Here is a 22207-nt window from a genome sequence, read left to right as displayed (position 1 = left end):
ATACTCCTAATCAAATAAAAAAACAAAACAAAAAACAACAACAACAACAACAAACAAACAAACAAACAAAAACAACAAAACAAAAACAATAAAAAAAAATCGTAGTCTTCATCAGCCTGTATCTCTCTGGACGCTGTCTCAATCTAATTAGAATTTGACTGGGAGATTACAAATCTATTTTCCATTAGATTGGAGGCAGACTTAAATCTCCCCGTCAGTAGAGATGGACTTTTATAGACTCTGCTGTAATTCATAATTCATGTGGAATCAAGGTGCAATTGTTATATTTTAATTTTGAAGCAAAGGTAAGGGGAATATTCATAATTCCAAATTAACCATTGGATTTAGAAATTGAACGAACTCATAAAAATAGTGAGTGTTTGAAACGGGGAAAATGCACACATAATATTCCGGATTTGAAGATTCCGCTTGTCAGCTTCAGTTTTAGTATTCTATTTCCTGTCAAACGTGGACGATACCCGGATGAGAAAGGAGGAAAACTTTTTCAAAACATAATGCTTTGTTTCGTAATTATCGATGAAATTGACCCCATTTGATTAAACACACACACACAGAACCACCCATGAAGAAGAGGATGTTTTCCAAGTTCACAAATTACCTCCATCAAGCTGTGGAAGCGGTGAGTTATGTGCAATTAAGGTCTTGTTGACAGCTCGTCAATCTGCGAATGTCATGTTAGCTGCATGTCGTAAAATGATCATCTGACCAAATGTCTGGGCAAAATGTCAGCATAGCATTACAATGATGTATATTTATATGAATATACTGAATTCTAATTAGGTGTCTGTTCTTCACCGCATCCCTCATGTGCCTCTTCATGTTGAAACCATACTTCGTTCTGTAGATAATTAGATCTAGCAAGATTGCTATGAGTGATAAATTATATTTCACAGAATTGCAGATTTTGACAGCCATACTTCCGTCGTGCTACATATAGTACAATGTGCATGCTAACTTTTTGTGTAATTTACAACCTGTTGTACACCTGCTGTAATTAAGACAGTCATTCTTGGTGGTATGACTGGTTTTGCATAATTAGACCAGGCCACCTCTACTCCAAATAAGCTCACACACATGCATCGTAACTAGAGTAAGATAATTTGAGGGTAAAACTATTAATGCTCCTGATCAACATCACAATGAATGCGATAGATCATTTCAGGTGTATTTTAAATAATTGAAAACATCTTTCGAAAGCACTTAGTCTCTCTTAGACAAGTATATATACATATGTCATTGAAGTAAAATCAAAGCGGAACTGGACTTGGCTGAGCACCGATGGCCAGGTGTATATAGCTCCAATGGTTAGAGTGTCCCTCTATAGTTTGGAGGTCCTGGTCTGGTCGTTGCATTTTTCCTCTACTCTAGTTCTCCTGTTAAAAATATATCTTATATTTTACTCTACCTAGCTATACATGTACATATTAAGGACATATGCATGATATCAATAAATATATATATATATTATAAAATTTCAGAAAAAAATAATTAATTTACTTGGAATTTCCTATTGCAGCTTGCCCCACAGATTCCCTTGCAGGAGGAATTTGTGTATCATTGGAAATCGGTAACTGGTTATTTCATGGACAACAGAGGTACAACAATTTTGTTATTTACACTTAACATTTAAAGACATGAAGTAATCCATAAAACAGAATTTTCTACTGTTCTTGTCAACAGCCAGTCAGAATGAAGAGAATGCAATTTTATTTTCGCTCAAAAATAAAAGATATTTTTGATTTTTTGGATTGTTATTTTTAGTGGTGTTCCAATTATTGAAAATAATCGAAAATCAGTCGATTATAGAAAAAAACAAGTGTTTGATTGTGATTTTCAAAGCTCGATCATAGAACATGGATCATGTATCATCAACTTAGAAGTTCACAATAATGCATGCTTTTACACAGTTTGACATTTTATTTGCACTGAATTTTGTTCGCCAAACACATTAGAAGTTGGAATATTAATGAAATAGCAAAATAGAAATAACAAAACTACATTCTTGAAAAAGTACTCTTTATTTCATCATCTAAATTTAGAATTAATTATTTTTCGATTAATCGATTAATTGTTCATACACATTCAACCAATAATTGATTGTGAATTTGCCTTCCGATTCCCAACATTAGTTATTTCTTTTGTGTAAATAACAAAACTTTCTTCCTTCACAATGTATTTTCAGAATTATATTGCAATATATAAAGCATGGCAAAACTATGAAGTACATATGTGTTTACCTGTGAAAACATGCTTTTAATTAAAATGTTGCTTTAGAGTCCAGATTATAATTATAATAAAGATGAATTAATTGTTTGTAGGTGACAAGTTGCCAGTGGACCAGACCAGTATCCCAGTCCACCTGGACCAGATGGTGGTTTTACTACAGCAGGAAGAAAGTGAGGCTGATAGAAACACAACAGGACCCTGTATGGAATACCTCCTACAACACAAACTACTGGAGACCCTGTACTCCCTTGGCAGGACTGATGTATGTGAAGGGGAGATAACTACAATATAACATTAGTGGATCATTTGTGTTGGTCTTACGTTTGGGAGGGTATACGTAGATAAACAAGTCGAAGGATACCTTAAAACAGTTTATTCTCAAATTACAACACTTATCTATTGATACTGATAAGTACATTTTAAACAATCAAAATTCTCCTATATACTTCATAAATTATTCATAAAGGAAAAAGAAATAGATTATTATGCATTATTAATCAATGCAGGGCTTTTTCTCACTGATTTGGGAAGGGGTCTTGTTTGTCTCATTTTGGGTAGAACATTTGATGAATTGGGAAATATTTTTTTCAGGAGTAAACTGCAAATTTTATGAATTTGGCTTAAATATGAAATAATTTCAATTGGGAATGGGGCCTATGAACGGCCCGAAAAAAGCCCTGCACATGATTTAAGTTTATATACTAATGATTTAACAATGATATTAGTTTACATCAGTATTTGTTATTGGTAAGATATTGCTCTATACTCTTGTCAAAATAAAATCCTCTGTCTTAAAAAGTATCCCTTTCATAACATAAAAAGTTAAGATTTATACTTGAATGTATCTATATATACTGCTAGTGTAGTAAATGATCATGATAGAAATGTAGGTTACGTTATGTGCTAAGTGACCGCGTTATTAACATTAATTTCTTGTTTATTTTTTGTTTATTTTGTACTTCATCATTTTAGTTTTATCAAATACATCATATATTTATTCATTTTTGATTGTAGCATCCTCCGGGTATGAAACAAGCAGTATTGACATTTTTCACAAAGTTATTGTCTCGACTCCAGCAGCCATTACTGCCCCATGTTAATGTTCATAGGGCTGTTCATGTAAGTATATTTTTTTTTACAATTTTTCCCTTTTTTTTCAAATTTAAAGATCTACACATAAAATAATGTATATTGATATGTTCATGAATCATCATCTTCATTGGCTTAATGCACCTTACTGTAAAATAATCCTCATCATCCTTACCATCGTGAAAATAAGTTCACAAATCATCATCATCATCATCATCATCATCAACATCATCATCATCATCATCATCATCATCAATGCAATGTACATCTAAGGATATCTTAGATCCGAAAGTAATTACTTAAAAAAATCCAGAATGATATATATGTGAACAAGATTTCCTTTCTGTCCTTCTTGAATGTTTGTACGTACATAGCGCCAAAGATTGTCAGTGCTCTAGCAGCTTCAATCCTTGACGAATTTTAATAAAAACTCACTCAATGATGAAGGACCATAATATCTCGGGACAAGTTCGAATTCAAGTTTCAGGAGTTTTGGGTCAAGGTCATTGTTACTATTTTTAGCAGGGGCTGGTGGGGGACATGTATTACTTCAGCAATACCCAGTCTGTTTGTTTGTCTTTAAATCAGTTTACTGCATAGCTGGTAATATTTCTGTGGTACTTAATTTTGCTTTATTCACGATCATTAAATATTGTGTGAAATTAAACACGAAGTAAATATTTATAGATATTATACACTCAAATGCTTAAATTTGAAGCATATACTTCAGAATGTTAACAGGTTATGGTTGTGTGAAATTTAACACTCTTGAGCTATGCCTGACTGGGGCAGCTGCAAAATATAAGCCCTGTGCAATTCAACAACTATACAAAATATTAATTCATTTATCAAAATAAATTTTAAAAAAAAACATGTATAATTTCTGTAGAAATCTAAATAAATACACCTGTTGCAAATTTTAGAGAATTGCTATAAAATATGCAAATGTATTTGTGTTATTTTGTATTTAGAATTAAAATTTAATTTTCGTTTTTGACCTTAAATGGTCACTAGACATTATTAAAAACAAAATATCATTAAACAGAAAAACCTATTATGAGCAGGAAATTTTGTCATTATATCATTTTGCCTCAAGGGCTGGTAACGTGATAAAAACTAGTTTACAATACTGCTGATATTAACTTGAATTTGGAAATGAAGATGAGTCATAAATTAAATAACGCATTTATCATAGTTTGTCGCATTTATATATTAATATGGTTTCTTGACACTGTCTGACCTTGACAACAGAACACTACACTTGTCCTTGAGTGTTTCTTAGTTTGTGTAAAACTGTTAATGTTGGACCATATCTTTATTTCAGCGTCTTGTGAAGACTTGTGGGGAAGTGAAAGCTGCCCCTTCGGAATCGGAGGAGATCCAGTTCCTATGTACTGTATGTGCCAAAATCAAAGAAGACCCATATCTAGTCAACTTTTTTATCGATGTGAGTATTGTTAGTTTCATATTGAACTAATCTCTGTATGACAATGTAAATGTATAATGTTTTTTAAGCGACACTTTTTCAACGGATCAAGGTTGTTAAGCAATTTATTTTCAAGATGTTGACCAACTTATTTTCAAAATGATTAACAATTCATTTTATTGATGCTGAACAATTTATTTTCATAATAATTTGAGATAACTTAATATGTTTCTTATATTAAATTCACACCTATAAATGAATTTTGTAGTTTTGATTAATAGATTAGGAATGCACAGATCATTTGATTATATAATTCACCAAAAAATAAATAGATGTAATGGATGTTTACTGAAGAATTATTTAAAACTAATCTCCTAACTATGTATCTATTCCTTTGGAAAGTTAAACCCTACTAAGAAAACCTGATCCATTTAAAGGGAAAACTAAAGAACAATTAAAAGTGAAAACTTGGCTTTGTAAACTAGAACATGTCACAAGATGAAATATCTGAAATTTTTGTATTTCTTATGTATCACCATTCTTTATAATAATATTGTCAGTGAACTATTATTGGAATGCTCCTGTCTCGTACTTTTCCACTTTCCACTTTTCACATGGTAGTCAATCAGGTTCCTACCAAAGTTGCTGCGATAGCTCAGTCGTATAAAGTAAGGTGAAGATCTGAGGTGGATGGTTTAACACTCCCTATATGTGTCAGTTTTTGTTTCTTTGGAAGCTGAAAATTGGGCCAATCTGTGCTATTCTTGTTCAAGACACTTTACCCTATTTGCTCTAAATGGCATGCGGCTAGGCCTCTTGTATGCTGTTCCGTGAGGTAGTCACCAACTACTACAAGGGGACCCTATCTCAAAATGACCTTGGCTATTCACAGGGGCAATAAACCAAAAAAACAAACAGACAAACAAGTTCTTACCTATTCCTGTATATATGGTTAAGCAATATCTATCACGGTCAAAAACAATCGTCACTTAGTTGATACTGATTGATGATAAAATATTGATAAATTTTCACACTATACTTATATATATCATTTATTTCAGATACCAAAGAAAAAGACACTGCCCGGTGCAGCCAAACCTGTTACAACACAGCCATCTGATGTATCACAGCAGCCGTCGCAGCCAACCCCTCAGCCAGAGGAGCAGGCTTCATCTACTGCCAACACATCAAGGGAGTTCAGCCTCGTCTCTTCTCTCATCATTCTAAGTCATAGTGCGGTAAGTCTTCTACAATTAATTAAAATATACACTTCAAAGGAATTCATCTTTGTCTCTTCTCTCGCTATCTCAGTCATAGTGCGGTAAGTCTTGTACAATAAATTAATTAATTGTCCAGTGTTTGTACACAAAATGTGGCTTTCTGATTGGTTGAGATTTTTTGTCATACCTCTATGAAAAAAAAAACGAAAATGGCACATAATATGTGATGTCACAATACCGCCATTGACATTGCGTTTTGATTTGTGAAAAAGAATCTCTTAAAAGATCAGTTCAATTGTACATAAAACATGTTTTAATTTTGAAAATTAATTTCAAAAATTAATTAAATATTTGTTCGCAAACTTTTGTAAGAATTGTGGATTCATACAGTTTGCAAACAATTTTTTTTTCATATCCCTATGAAACTAAAATAAAATGACATCAATGCTTAATTAAAATATAAAGGAATTCAGCCTTGTCTCTACTCTTACCGTCCTCAGTCATGGTGTGGTAAGTTTTATATAACTATTACTTGTACTGCTGATCTCTAAATTCAGTTGTTACTGAAATACTGGGGTCAGCAGTCTCTAATGTTGTATGCATACAGAGTTATTGCCCTTTGATTACCATGCGTCACTCAGTCTGATGTATATCTTATATTATGAGTATTTCTTGGGGGGCCTCATGCCCCTCTATATAATATATAAGAGTTATGTCCCTTGATTGAGTTTTACTGAAAATGTAATTTTTGTTGCTTTAAAATGATAAATGAATTCAATTGTTTCAAGAAATAACTTGTAACAATTGAATTCATTTATCATTTTAAAGCAACAAAAAATTACATGTTCAGTAAAACTCAAGATAACTTGAAACAATTGAATTCATTTATCATTTTAAAGCAACAAAAACATACATTTTCAGTAAAACTCAAGATAACTTGAAACAATTGAATTCATTTATCATTTTAAAGCAACAAAAAATTACATTTTCAGTAAAACTCAAGACAGTAGTAGTAGTTTAAGATAAATGTTATGTAAATTGCTTTAGATAATTTTTCTGATACAGCTATAGAGTTTGTAGCGTGATTATTTTTCACATGTCCAAGGACTTACATTACAGGATAGTCGTGTGGCTGTGAAGGCATGCGAGGGTCTCATGCTGTGTGCCAGTCTTCCAGAACCAGCAGCAGCCCAGTGTATTGTAGAAGACACTTCCTTTTGCGCAGAGCTGTCACAACGACTCGTGGAGTCCTACCTCAAGCTTCCATCGCATGTCAATCCAGTTGATCTGGAGCATGTGGAGGCCAAGTGGGGGTGAGTTGGGGAGACGATAAGGAAGGTTATCATATGGAATCTGAGAAGTAACAGGTCTTTTTCTGAGGTGCTTTTTGGGGCCGTTAATGGGCCCCATTCCAAATTGATATTATTTCATTTTTAAATTCCCAAAACTTGCAGTTTAATCCTGAAAAAATCTTTTTCCAAATTCACAAATTTTCTTCCCAAAATGAGACAAAAGGGCAATTTCCCAAACCAGTGAGAAAAAGCCCTGAGTAAAATTATCTTGCTAGGGTTATTGTTGACAGTCATATCTGCATGTTTTGATGTACCATGGCAAAAGTAAGTGCTTGCTTTTCCAGGACACCAGGCTTATATTTTATTCTCTCTTTTTCAAGACTACTAATGCAAAATATAGATTTTTTGTTCATAATATTTTATCTTTTTATCAATTTCAAGTTAGAATTATGATTTTGTTAATATGTCAGTATTCTAATTTTTGTCTCTTTCACTAGTAATGAAACCAAACCAAAATCTTAAAATATAAATATATAAAATATAAAGATAGAATTTTCAGATATAAACTAAACTGGGGGCTTTTATTTCATAAGTGTATGATACAGCTAGTCAGCATTGATAATAATGTGTTATGTAAATATTTCAATATCATTTATAGGCTAGATGTGATAACTGAGAGTGAGGACCATCAAACGTTTTTGGGGAAGCGCCACCTGGTGTCCTTCCTGTCCTGGTTGGATTACTGTGATCAGCTGATTGGATTGGCCAATCCAAGTGTAGGAGAGGCTTTAGCCAAATCAATCCGAAACTTATTCCTGGACGTAATAATGGAGCCATCGGTCCTACAAACGTAAGTTGTTTTACCACATAACACCTCGTTATAATGATAATGATTTCTAATGAGAGATTTATCTCTTTTAATGGAGAGTTCTATGATGTTAGAACATTTTTCGTGGATTGTGATTTTTATGGTTCATTGACAGCACGCATGAAAGGTAAATAGAATTACAGAATGTAATTATGTAGTTACCCTGCAAGTCCCAGTGTTCGAAAGTAAAGGTGGTCTGAAAGCCTGATGCTATAGAAAACCCAGTCCTTGGTCTATGTAAAATTTCTAAGTGTTGGCCTGATTGGTTATGAAAAGTTTGAGTCCTGACATACATTACAATTCATGTAAACAACATTCCTATATTTTCTGACAAACCATCATATGAAATCAGAGTTTACAATCGAGGTGTTTTTACTGAGAAAGTGCGTTATTGACTTCAAACATTTCAGCGAATATGAACTGGAAGATGCAAGCATTTTCGTGACATAGTTATGCTACTTTCAACAATATGTGTTTACAAAATGGGTCTATGGAAAAATGACTTGGGCTATGCGATTTCAATTTTCTGTAGACCAATTGTCTAAGGAATTTTCATATATACTTTAATCCACTGAAGTCCAGAAGGCCAATCAGATAAACTGTTTCAATGTGAGGGGATTATTTATTGTAGAACAATGGTTCTCTGACGCCCACTTAATCATGTACCTGGACGTCTCACTCCCACAAAATCGCCCTGAATGCTGCTATAGTGAAATTTCATTTTTATTTTTTTTTTTTTCATTTTAGTGAGGTCTTTAGTCATTCACACTCTACGTGGATTATAAATCATGTTTTTTATTTGACAGGTCGGAGTCTGGAGCTGTGCTGGCCACAGCCTACCTGACTAGATGTCTGCGAACCGTCTGCTCTCCACAATTGTTACTAGGTAAGGCAGAAGTCATACAACAGTGACCAGGGTTGTTACTGCTGTATCATTGCTTTGTAGGTGGCTGTATATCTGTTAATGTAATATATTACTGTAATTTTACATGACTTTATAATTTCATGTTGAAAGACAATGGTAACTTATCAATTTTAGATTGGCTTTTAGCTTTCTTAAGATATCAAAATCCAGCTGAGTAGCATTGTTTTCCAGTCGCTTAAACTAAAGTATATATATAGATCAGTAGATGTACAGTAGTGTATGTATAATAGATAGGAATTCTTCATGTGTTACATTTCAGAGTTTTCAAAATTTATCCTGGGAAAAAATCGAGAGCCGGAGGTGCCAGATGTAGCAGAGAGTCCTGTCCGCGATAGATTAATACAGCGCTGTAACCATCTATCTGATGAGGTGAGGAATTCAAGAATAGCATAATATTATTTATTTTTATCAACATACAAATAAATTGATGTGTGAATAATTGATCAAACTTTTATTTCCTTCTCATGTCCATCAAATCATTGCTATCTTCATTACCCTATTCCAAGTTCATGTTCATTATTGATATCTTTATAAATCGACAATATTGGTCTACAGGAAGGTGTGAAGACACAGGTGAGGATATATGCATGTTTAAATATATGGAGAACAATACAATTATATAATTTAATTTCATCCTCAAATAAAATGACTTTGATCTCACTATCTTAGAAGTGGTGACAATTTTGTAAAAATGAAGAAGGGGACTAATATGTGACCGGGGGCTTATTTGCAGATTTGCATGCTATTATCAAATAGTGTTGGCATTGCTCTTACTAAACCACTTTAGTTAGTAATATAATCTGTTATAGATTAAATCTACACCTCCAGTAACTCACCCTTGCTTTTATCCCAGTAATTATCTAAATCATAAACCTTACGTTAATGAACATCAGGGCTAATTAGCTATGATAGGTAAATGGTTATATTCTTACTGGACTGATGCATATTAGTAATTGTTGTTATTTTGTTTAATTGCTCTGATATGACATGAAAAAATTATGAATAAATTCTTCTCAAATTTATTGACCCACGGGTTGATATCTTTTTATAGACAGGACATTATTTCACTTTAGAGTGACACTTTTGATGTATAAATCTGGAATTTTCTTTACTGATGTTGCTATAGACACCATTCCTTACTAAGGAAAAGACCATTCATTGGCTCAGGTGATATACGTGATGCTTTGGACACCGTTGAATGTAATTAACCAAACAATAAATAACTAGTTAAGACACAGGGATGTGTCAAGCTTAAGTGGGCTGGCGGTCAGACTCCAGGTTAAATATTTCATTTGAAAATATTTTATTGTTATAAACAAATGGATCGGGCACAAGTTATTACTATTTTATTCTGGATTACAGGAACGTGTCAAGTCCCTGTGTATAAGACTAATTTGTATGCATTACCATAATTGTGCTTTGGTTTTTGTGGCTCTGTAGGTCATATTCTGTGGCCATATTAATGCTTAATGCTACGGAACACTACATTTCTAAACAACCTAACAATTATCATCGCTGGATACCCGCAGAGTGCAGTCAAGCGTGGATATCCGACAATGAACAATTATATATATATAAAAAAAAAAATCTCGTTTCTGTAATTACGGTGTCAATAGATAAATTATGAATCATTGAGATTCAAACTTATTATTATTTTATATATACACGTACATGTATAACATTTTTGGTATATTACAGGAAAAATGTATTCCTTTGTGTAAACTGACAAATACAAGTGTGTCATAAGAGAAATATATTATATATTAGAAATTTCATCATAAACTTGTATATATATATTAACTTTGTCTGTAGTTCTGGGTTTCTGATGTTGATAAGGTATATAAAGGACATACTTACAGACATTTATTTAATGAAAAATGCATTTCTATCAAAAGTGGGACGAGGGGAATGAATTGTTGAATAAACCTTCTCCAGTTTAATATGCTCTTTCAGTTGTTAATTAACTTCGCCAAAAATCCAGTTACATGTTATATAGAGGGAATTAATCATTGGCTCAGGAAGTGAGATAAGAAAAGGAATAAAGAACCACCTGATTATATTGGAGATACAAATATTTCAACCCATAGTTAGAAAGTTTACAATACTTGTATTAAGTTAGGGTTCATATGTCAAAGGTCAAGTCACTGTGAAGGTCAGTGGCTATTCCAGACTGAGCCAGTTCAGTCACAAACTACCTGGCGTAGTAACTATGGTCTTGGACTCACTTTGGTTACATGTTATGTGCATGTGTAGAGAAACAAAAGGTTATCATGTGCATGTCATGTTGTCAACCATTCGTGAATGCTTCACAGCGATAGTTAACTCTTTGGCAAATTCAAAGGAGGTTAATTCTGAAATAAATTTCCTTGTTTTTCAATATTCATATATGTCAGTGAATAGTTTTCAGATTGCCGGAAGGATGTCCAAGGGCTTCGTCAGAAACCCACGGTTGATTGCACTATGCTATGCTACAATTATCACCGTGATAAGTGTAGCGTAGCGTAGTGCAATCAACCATGGGTCTCTGACGATGGTCCAGGGGAGCTATTGCTATACCTTCGACATTGGCATCAGTTGACAGCTTTTATAAAACAGTGTTCCGTCAACACTAAATAAGGGAATATCTTAGGTATTTGACATGTGTGTTCCTTGTGACAAGACCTTTCCATTGGTGCTGTATCTGCAGACTTGCTGACCTTGACCTTGACCTTTGACCTACTTTTAAAAACCTTTAACATTGGCCACTGTATATCAGCTGTATGAGATAGAGCTTTCATATTTGCATGCATGATCCTTAGGACAAGACTTTTCCATCAGTATTTCATTTGTTGACCTGCTCACTTTGACCGTGACCTTTGACCTATTTAAAAAAAACAACTTTGAACTTGGCCACAGCATACTACACTGTAACCATATGAGATAGGGCTTTCATATTTGATGTTGATTATGATTTTCACCCCTATCCGGGAGCTATGTTTTCTTCTGACAACTCTCTTTTCAATTGATCATGACAATGTGTATTATCTTGTTTTCCAGCTGTGTCTGGCCACCTTGAAGCTGTTTGACACACTGCTGCAGAAAGAGGAGGAACATATCATACACAATCTGGTTCTACGCAATGTGATTGGTCGAAAATACTACAAAAAGGAGGAGCCTGAAGTGAAGGAGGAGGAGCCTTCTGGTGCTACAGAGGATGTGACATCCGTCAATCAACCAACTGATCCTGCTGCTAAATCTGAAACTGTTTCCACAACAGAGGGCTCTGTGTCAGATACAGAAGTCAAACCTCTGGTTAATGGTTTAGAGAGAAGTCAATCAATAGATTCCACAGGTAACTGTTCAATATTATATTCAGCAGTGATGCAGCCACAAATTTTTACTCTGATGTGCTTTTTGGACAGTCAAACTTAAACTTATTCTGTTGAAATGAATCAGACCATGGCAAATAATAGATCTTGAGATAAAATCAAAATAGATAACTGTTTAGTAATGGGACTCATCTTTGACTGTGAGTTAAATTGGGTGTTCTTGATTTCCCACAGTGTAATTTCGAGGTAATTCCTTGGAAAAGATTTATGGAAAGTTCAATATGACCCATGTCAATGCATAGTCCCTGGAAAAGTTATATTTATTTCCGTATACAGTATCTCCGTACTGAATAGCCTTCATGTATTTTACCAGCATGTAAATTTCCACATATTGTCAGTTACTGATTATCTAATAGAATAAATGTACCCTTTCAGAAGCATTATATTCCCCCCTGGTGCCACATTGTGTTAAGTCTGTGTACAACACTGTTTTGTAGGTACGTCAGGAGGATCCAGTCTGTCGTTCGGCTCAACTCCAACTACTTCACCCAGCAGGGGCAAATCAGAGGTGCACAAAATTGTAAACAGGTAAACAACTATTAAATATATGAAAATATTAAATATTTTCACATTATTTATTATAGGGGAAAGTTAAAAGCTTGATCATGTATTAAATTACAGAAACCCGGAGTGACATGAGAAAATAGAATCTTAATGATTTTTGAATAATTTTTTTGTAACCATCCATCAAAATGCTTTATTGCATTTTTGCCAGTGAAATAAAGAGATTTATCAAACTTATAAAACTTCCATTTTCACTGCAGCAATGAGCAGTAAAAATAAAAGTTTTGCAGTGAAAATATGAATTTTTCGTTTTTGACCAATCAGAGCGAACGTTTGTATTCACCTCATTGAAAAGAGAAGATAGATAAATTGGTTATTTTGCTGTATTTCTGAAATATTCAGACTAGTTTTTGCCAAAATACTAACTTGACTTGAGCTATTGATGCAAAGATTCTCCGATAACAGCAGAAAACACTTAAATTGTGTTGGTCAGTCCTTTCAAAATGGTGCTGTCAAGTTGACGTGGAGTAACGTCACAAAAAGATGATGTCATGAATTATGTTACTGATAAATTAATTCACGCACTTTTTGACACTATTAATTTTCAATGTTTTAAATTTTTATTTAAGTATATAAAATGCAATAAAAAGAAAATTGAATGGTTTCCCATATAATATAACATATATTTCCCTTGTATGACAAAATATTCAATATTTTTCACTCATTCCTCACACTCGTGAAAATATTGATATTCTGTTATACTCGTGAAATATATGTTATATTAAACAGGAAACCATTCAATATCCTCTATGTCTTTTCATTTTGCTAGTGATATGGCCTCTATAGGTAAAGTGACATTATTATTTCAGTTTCCTGTCCCTGCTGCCTGAGGATTTAAAATCTAGTTACCAGACAGCTGATAGCGGCTATGATATGTACCTACGGGACGCCCATAAACAGGTCAGAACAGTGAGAACTATAAGTTTGTAAGTCACTGATCAACAAGGAAATTAATGTTAACCGATGATTGTGTTAAAGTACATGTAATATAGATTATTATGATATGAGGGGTAGTAGGCATGATTGGACTTCACCACTTCAGATGTTGTATTCATTCACCCCTACAACTGATTATGGAATAGCCCAAACATAAAACATTAAACCTGATCTGTTCAGCAGGGATTCAGTGTTTTGTTGTTACTTTATTGATATATTACAATGCTGACTTTTTTTGCCGTCAGTTTAAAGATGTGAGTGGGATGTGTTCTGGATGGGAATGGCCGAGTGAAGCTGTAGCTGTAGGGGACGACTCCGTATCAACATTCTATGAAGGTGGCTTCCTCACGATGCTGTTAGACAAGCTATCACACATGCTTAATCAGGTGAGTCAGCAAAGGAAGAAAAAAAAATGGAAAATTGGGGGAAAAAGACGGGGCTTGACTGATACTTGGGAGGGAGGCTAGATACATTTTACATGTAAATCAGATGATTTAAATCTATCATATAATCGGCCTGTTATCCAGTGACTTTGAGTTTATATAATCGGCCTGTTATCCAGTGACTTTGAGTTTATATAATCGGCCTGTTATCCAGTGAATTTGAGGTTATATAATCGGTCTGTTATCCAGTGACTTTGAGTTTATATAATCGGTCTGTTATCCAGTGAATTTGAGGTTATATAATCGGTCTGTTATCCAGTGACTTTGAGTTTATATAATCAGCCTGTTATCCAGTGACTTTGAGTTTATATAATCGGTCTGTTATCCAGTGAATTTAAGTTTATACAATTGGTCTGTTATCCAGTGACTTTGAGTTTATATAATCGGTCTGTTATCCAGTGAATTTGAGTTTATATAATCGGTCTGTTATCCAGTGACTTTGAGTTTATATAATCGGTCTGTTATCCAGTGACTTTGAGTTTATATAATCGGTCTGTTATCCAGTGACTTTGAGTTTATATAATCGGTCTGTTATCCAGTGAATTTGAGGTTACATAATCGGTCTGTTATCCAGTGACTTTGAGTTTATATAATCGGTCTGTTATCCAGTGAATTTGAGGTTATATAATCGGTCTGTTATCCAGTGAATTTGAGTTTATATAATCGGTCTGTTATCCAGTGACTTTGAGTTTATATAATCGGTCTGTTATCCAGTGAATTTGAGGTTATATAATCGGTCTGTTATCCAGTGAATTTGAGGTTATATAATCGGTCTGTTATCCAGTGAATTTGAGTTTATATAATCGGTCTGTTATCCAGTGACTTTGAGTTTATATAATCGGTCTGTTATCCAGTGAATTTGAGTTTATATAATCGGTCTGTTATCCAGTGAATTTGAGGTTATATAATCGGTCTGTTATCCAGTGAATTTGAGTTTATATAATCGGTCTGTTATCCAGTGACTTTGAGTTTATATAATCGGTCTGTTATCCAGTGACTTTGAGTTTATATAATCGGTCTGTTATCCAGTGACTTTGAGGTTATCATAGAATCCAGTGATATATTGATTCGGGTTCTTTAACTTTGTTTGTTGTTTATACAAATGTATAATATAGGTGTGTTTGAAGTATATATACATTTGTGTATAAAAGTAATATGAACAGTATAATCCAGATAACACTGGATCCTCACATAAATGTATGGAGGATACGAATTACTTGTAATGATTATATGGGGCAAAGAAGTAATTCAAACAGTGTAAACAATAAGGTTTGTTAAATTTTCGAGGCAATCCGCCCCTTTATCAAAACACAAAAAATCACAAATACAATCACATAATATATATAAGAAGTACTGGAAATACAATAAAATACAATAAGAATAATGTTTTAGTAACTGGAGAAACCACAATGAACCTTTCGGCAAACATGGGCCGAAGGCGGATACTAGCGTGACTGCATCGTGTTCAAGTATATATATACATTTGTGTATATATATATATATAAGGCACAATTGTGAAAAATACATTTTGTGTTCCAGTCGTACTCCATGAACCTTCAGGTGACCTTGCTGGTGTCTAAGCTGGCTATGTTGCCCCATCCACACCTCAGTGAATACCTGCTGGAGCCCAGTCTACCGGTAAAGGATGGCACCAGGACACTCTTCTCTATCCTTACCAAGGTACAGTAACCCTCACCCCAATATCATAGATACTGTACAGTAACCCTCACCCCTACATCATAGACGCTGTACAGTAACCACCATCCCTACATCATAGATACCGTAATTATCCGCAATTATAAACCTCTGCCTTCAAATATGGGCTTATTAGCCCCCAACTGGCGAGACAGGAGGGGGGAGGGGCTTACGGGTTTCGTCTGTCCACTCAGTTTTTTCCGCACTTTCTTTTTTTCAGCCATGCTTCTTGGTATGTTGTCGAAAGTTGGTATGTAACTTCAGTGTAAGTAGCTACAGATCAAGTTCGAGTTTCAGGGTTTTTGGGTCAAGGTCACTATTTTTAGTTGGAACCAGTAGGAGACATGTTTTTGCTTAAGCAATACCCAGAATGCTTGTTTGAGGATAAATATGTTAGCATGTATGTTTCCATCACAATTGGTGAAATGATGTAGTATGTCGCCTTCATCAAACAAATGACCAAAGGAACCATTTGTACACTGAGTTAGAATATATTAGATAACAATTAGCTTAACTTGATAATAAATATAGAATGTTCATCAAATTTCAAAAGAAAAACATATATTTTTTACACCTTTATGCACGCATACACATAGATGGCACAATCATGTTAGGACTATATATGGAATAGACAAATTATTTCGGCTTGTTTTTTACCTGGTCATAGATGTGTGATTATATGGGCCCCCTCATCTTGATTCAGGACTGGCTGTCTATATGCACAAATATATCGATGGACCCTCACAAATCTGTGACTATGCCCTCTACCAACTATAACTTTTAAACAAAATGCATTGTTCAGCAGATCTGTGATTGTATCAACCATTTTAAATAAACGCTCCGATATTGTTCTGTTTACTTTATCTTCTTCAATTTTGATAAGATGTTAATTGGATAAATTTGTTTGCAAAAAAATCATTTTGTTACAACTCAATTGTTTTTATGACAGATTGCCAGCGAAGTTAGCGTGAAGCTTGGCAACGACCCAGGGTTGAGCCAGAAGCTGGTTGTTGCTAGGAAACAACTGATGGGCATATCACAGAACATCCACAGGTATGTCTTGTCAGAGAAATCTGGATTACATGTGTCTGACAGCATCTGTAATGTATTTCTCAGCAATGATTTAAGTTATATACATGTAGCTTCTGTCTGTTGTACCAGTACATTGTAAAACGGATTCTGATCCATTTCTTGTTATCTTGTGCTATACAGTGTAAGTTCTCAGTCAGAACCTCCCCACCAAAAGTCCCACACTTGTTATGAGTATATTATGGCAATGCCTGAATTGCTGTGAATGCCCATGTAACAGGTACTGATAATGTAAGCATGGTGTCAACCTGTGCTTTGAATGCCCATTGCAGAAGCATGTTGATGAAAGAATGCTAATTTTCGGCATGCCATCATTTCAAATATGCATAATTAACACCTTTAATTCTAGTATATATGTACTCCAAGAATGTTAGAGGTTCAACACGGCGAGAAACTTTTGACAGGCGCCGTGTAACCAGATTCGCCAATGTAATCAGGCGGACTAAGACCTCTTATACGCATATGTGTAGTATATATGTTGATAGTGGTTTTTTTTTTTTTTTTAAATTAATAAATTATTTTCTTTTCTTCATTTTTACTAATAAGTAAATATTTTCTACTGACACTAACTTTGGTTTATCAACTGGAGAGTGAGCTGTACTATACTCTGGTTATTTAAGTTTCCCTCACCTGTCAATCATCAAACTAATGTCATCGAATGTGACCTTGACAGATTTTCTGTTTGTATTTACAAAATATTATTTTCCTTAATGCAGTATTTACTTCGGAATGTGATTGTGACCTATGATTTGCTTTTGTACTGTTATGGCAATAACCTTGACCTTTGAGTGTGACCTTGACCTTTGATTTGTGTTATTAGCCTGAGGATGTTAAACACTACTAACATTGGGTAAGTGGCATTGTTATATATTAGCATTGTTTTCTTGCTTTATCAAGGTCTGCATCTTATTCTTTCTGGTTTGAAATAATCAGTGCTCGGGAGAAAAAGTATGCAGTTACAACACCAGATTTTTCATAGAAGATTGATAAAATATATCTGGTTATAAAGTTTTGTAAGATCTATGAAAATCTTTTGTGGAAGTAAAATTTATTCGTCATTTATTGGTGAAAATTCATTAAAATTGTAAGCACAGTATTTAAAGCATAGTTATAAAAAACTGTTCTGTGTGGAGTTTGTTTCAGTTTTCATGGAGTCAAAATAAATCATTCCCAAATGCAAATCATAAATTGTTTATATTTTACAAGAAAATAAGTACATTGTAATGGAAAAAAAAAAGAAGGAAAAAAAAAGGGAAATTCCTCAATATCGGTTTATTGTGTTTCTTCTGTGATAGATATTCGGTATCAAGTCTTTCCTTGAAGGCACTTGGTCAACACATGTATAGGGACCCAAATGGACCTTTTACAGCTTAGATCACAGTTAAGGATCATAGTATCAGACCTTGATAAAGTGATGAGGAGCAGCATCACTTCGCTTAAACACTATACAACTCCACAAAGTTCTCACGTTCATCGTTGTAAGGAAACTACAGAAATAACTTCAGGTTTTTCTGTAAACTGCTTTCTAAACAGGAGAAATAAAAAAAACACACGCAAAATATCTCTTCTGTCTCATTTTAAAACGGTTTTAAGGTTACGGCTCAGACAAAAAGATTTTTGTTATTTTTGTAGTTAAAAAACAGATTTTGTTACTGACATCAGACATTATAACAAGTAAGAAATTAAACTTTATGATAATAACAAAAATATAGTTTTACGTTTTGAATTGCTATATCCTCGAAATGTATCTATTTCACAAATGAAAATTTATTTCACCAGTCAGAGTATCAGATTTTATCTAAATAACTGAATGTAGAATGATCTTATTCAGGAATTTTGCTGAATTTACTGTCATACGAAAACCTGGCTTATGCTTTGCCTTATAGAAATAAGAAAAGTTTCGACATTTATACAGATTTGCTCTGTTTTTGATCAGTGTTTCTTTGGTTATTGGTGAAGGGGGATATTTTGGACAGGGTTTAATTTATTGGTGATTTTGGAGACATTCCTATACATGCATGTCCTACGTTGCTATCATTGTCATCTCTCGCACACAGAATTCCAAGCAGCTGCACAGTAGGATATCTATACCAGTGATTGAGGTTCTGTTTAGAAAGTAACACTCTCAGTAATAATAAATTTCTGGGGGATTCTGTTTTGAAAGTAACACTCTCAGTAATTATATATTTCTGGGGGATTCTGTTTTGAAAGTAACACTATCAGTAATTATAAATTTCTGCAGGATTCTGTTTGGACAGTAACGCTATCAGTAATAATAAATTTCTGGGGGATTCTGTTTGGACAGTAACACTATCAGTAATAATAAATTTCCGGGGGATTCTGTTTGGACAGTAACGCTATCAGTAATAATAAATTTCTGGGGTACATTTGCGGCTGAATATAGGCCCCTTCCCCGAGTGAGATTTTGTTTTATTTTCCCAATTTCGTTATCATATTTTTCAAATCAGAAATTGTTAAAGTGGCCCTGTACGTCAATTTGTATGAAGAAATAATGATCAGTTTGTATTTCAAGCAGATGTACTTCTGGTACTAGTTTCTATTTATCAAAGATAAAATCAAAATTAAACATCAAAAAGGTCTGTTTATGATATTTCCCGAATCGGCAAAAAATACCTCTGTATTTTCCCAATGGAAAAGATACAGGCCTTTGTAAAACAAGGGTAAGAAAATCACCTACAATATCAATTTCATGTCAAATGTGTTGACAAATTTGAAATTGACATCTGTATTTATGAGATTTTTTTTATTCATTTATTACAAATGTTTACTGCACACTTAACAAAAATCACTTGTTTTGTTTGTTGTTTTTGTTACAGTGTTGCTTTTGTTGATTTGCCCCGACATGATTTGTATGTTTGGTAGTTTGTGTGAGTTACAGGTGGATTCTGGGTACCTTCAGTGTCTTCAGGCAATTGTTTTTAAAGCACTCTGCAGTGGTATTACCGGGCATCTCATAAATTACCTAATTAACATTTTCTATGTCAAGTGGAATTTAATATTTCCAACAGGTAAGTTGGGTAAAATACAAACAAAATATATTTGAATGACCTTCAAATAATTGTCTGTTAACAGGTTGGAAGGTCAAGGTCAGCTTGAAGCCATTATCGTCCTTGAAGAATTCTGCAAGGAGTTGTCAGCCATTGCTTTTGTGAAGCACCATGCTGCTGTGACAAGGACGTGATAGAAGAGATGAAAGGAGTAAACCCTTTGTGTTCAGAAGGATATCCTGCACAATCCAAATTGTGCTACAGCTCTAAAGTTGAAATGTGATGACTGATCGTGAGAAGCGAGCTTTGACCTGCTCTAATCATGAGCTAAATACACAAGCCTTTCAATATTTACAACCTAGCACATTGAATGTACATGCATGGTGCCAAAATACTTCAGTTTTTTGTATTTTTTTTTTTTTTCATGTTAAGGCTATATACTACCTTTTTCATTTACCTGTAACTTGTGTAAGAATTACCTCCCTTGAAATGTTTTAGTTTAGCTTTGATTTGATGAATAATTCAGAACTAGAGAAATATTGCAAACTTAAAAAGATTCATCAGGTTTTTTCTTCGAAATCTTTTGGAAGGAAAATCCATGCTGTAGTAAGGTAGCATGTATCCTTAAGACATTTAGTAGAATTATCAATAATGTCAAGTTGCTATATATTTCCCTTTTGATGAAGTTACAAAACCAAGCAACAAAATTAAAAAAAACATTCTGTCAATATTTAAAATACAAAATGTTTTTAAAAATTCCGTTACTTTATCATGTAATGATATGATACATATGAATGTACATATAGTCCAAGAGAAAAATACTTATTGAACAGTGCTGACAATATGGTAGAAAATTTTGTACCTTGAGCGATTTACATTTTCTTAAATGAGGTACACATGGTAAATTATTAACGTTTGAATAAGTGCATATATTATTTTTGAGTATTTATGAGTGGTTATAACAACAGAATTTGTTGCCATTTTTACAGTATTATTTGTTGATGTTTTCTGTGACTGAAAATTGTCTCAAAATTCATTGAGAAAGGAGAATGAGAAGAGAATTTGTTGATGTTTTCTGTGACTGAAAATTGTCTCAAAATTCATTGAGAGAGGAGAATGAGAAGAGAATTTGGTATAAACAGTGGTAAAATACAATCTGTGTATAAATGATTCTAGTCTTGGGGATCCGGACCTGCTTTGTTTCTGTTGGTTTCAGACACTGCCCTTCCAACTTCTCTGTATTTATTGTTTGTTTAATCTGTTCTGTCTTCCAGTCGGTCACTGATTTTAATGATCATCATTTATAAGTCTATACGAGTGTAATGCTATGCAAGTGTAATGCTGTGCGAGTGTAATGCTATTTTTGTGAGTGTAATGTTGTATAAGTGTAAGACTTAAAGTGTAATTTCGTTATCATATGTCTGTAAGGCAAAAAATTTTCAAATGCAGTAGAACTCATTTAAAAACGGATCAGAAAATACCTGATTACTTGTTTCTATTAAGATACATTAGTATTGGTGGAAAGGAAATAGCTGGTTACCCCTGTAAAATAAATTAGTATTGGTGGAAAGGAAATAGCTGGTTACCCCTGTAAAATAAAAACATTGTTATTGGTTAAAAGAACAAGATCTTTAAGAGGGTATAGCACATTCAGCCAAGGCCTGAAACTGTTTTTGAGTTTTACACGTATCAGGCTTATGGCAAGCCAAGTTGTCCTTCATATATAAGATATCCTATATAATTTAGTACTGGATAAACATTACTCTATGAATAAATGACATCATGGCTTGCCATACAGGCAGATGGAATTTCACTAATCCAGTCAGGTTAGTTAAAGCTCAAAAAGTGAATTGTTGTTAGTTCAGCTATATTGGTTCAAAGTTAAAAAGACAGGATACGCCAGGTGAGCCACAGAATTAGACTTTGTAATAAAACGAAACTCAATATTCCAGCCACCAGGTCTAGATGTCTGGATCACCTGGTTGAGGAGGATATAGCATCAAGCCACTAGTTGGTACATTAAATCTGGACCTGGTT

The 22207-nt window shown here is 33.8% G+C and overlaps 1 protein-coding gene across 3 annotated transcripts; it reads left to right on the top strand.

Moving 5' to 3' along the window:
* Positions 1–457: 457 nt before the first annotated feature.
* LOC117340054 (protein FAM160B1-like) lies at positions 458–21789 on the top strand. 3 transcript variants are annotated; one of them, XM_033901815.1, is made up of 19 exons: positions 458–640; positions 1538–1616; positions 2340–2509; positions 3262–3366; positions 4661–4783; positions 5824–6000; positions 7102–7295; positions 7933–8124; positions 8949–9028; positions 9327–9436; positions 9623–9640; positions 12104–12398; positions 12873–12963; positions 13809–13899; positions 14181–14321; positions 15918–16058; positions 17023–17126; positions 17983–18012; positions 20256–21789. In XM_033901815.1, exons 1-19 carry the CDS (start codon positions 584–586, stop codon positions 20362–20364), a joined length of 2307 nt encoding a protein of 768 aa, XP_033757706.1. In that variant the 5' UTR covers positions 458–583; the 3' UTR covers positions 20365–21789. The 3 variants fall into 3 exon arrangements, with proteins under 3 accessions (XP_033757706.1, XP_033757707.1, XP_033757708.1); XM_033901816.1 differs by lacking the exon at positions 9623–9640; XM_033901817.1 differs by lacking the exon at positions 17983–18012.
* The last annotated feature ends 418 nt before the right edge of the window (positions 21790–22207 follow it).

This window comes from Pecten maximus, chromosome 12, assembly GCF_902652985.1.
Source record: "Pecten maximus chromosome 12, xPecMax1.1, whole genome shotgun sequence".
NCBI classification, from domain to species: Eukaryota; Metazoa; Mollusca; class Bivalvia; order Pectinida; family Pectinidae; genus Pecten; species Pecten maximus.
The sequence above is the reverse complement of the archived record's forward strand: the minus strand, read 5'-3'. Positions and strand labels throughout refer to the sequence as shown.

Coding starts and splice junctions, on each gene's coding strand:
- LOC117340054 (XM_033901815.1), top strand. CDS start 584: ATGAAGAAGAGGATGTTTTCCAAGTTCACAAATTACCTCCATCAAGCT. Junction 1,617..2,339: donor TTATTTCATGGACAACAGAG/GTACAACAATTT, acceptor AATTGTTTGTAG/GTGACAAGTTGCCAGTGGAC. Junction 7,296..7,932: donor CATGTGGAGGCCAAGTGGGG/GTGAGTTGGGGA, acceptor TATCATTTATAG/GCTAGATGTGATAACTGAGA.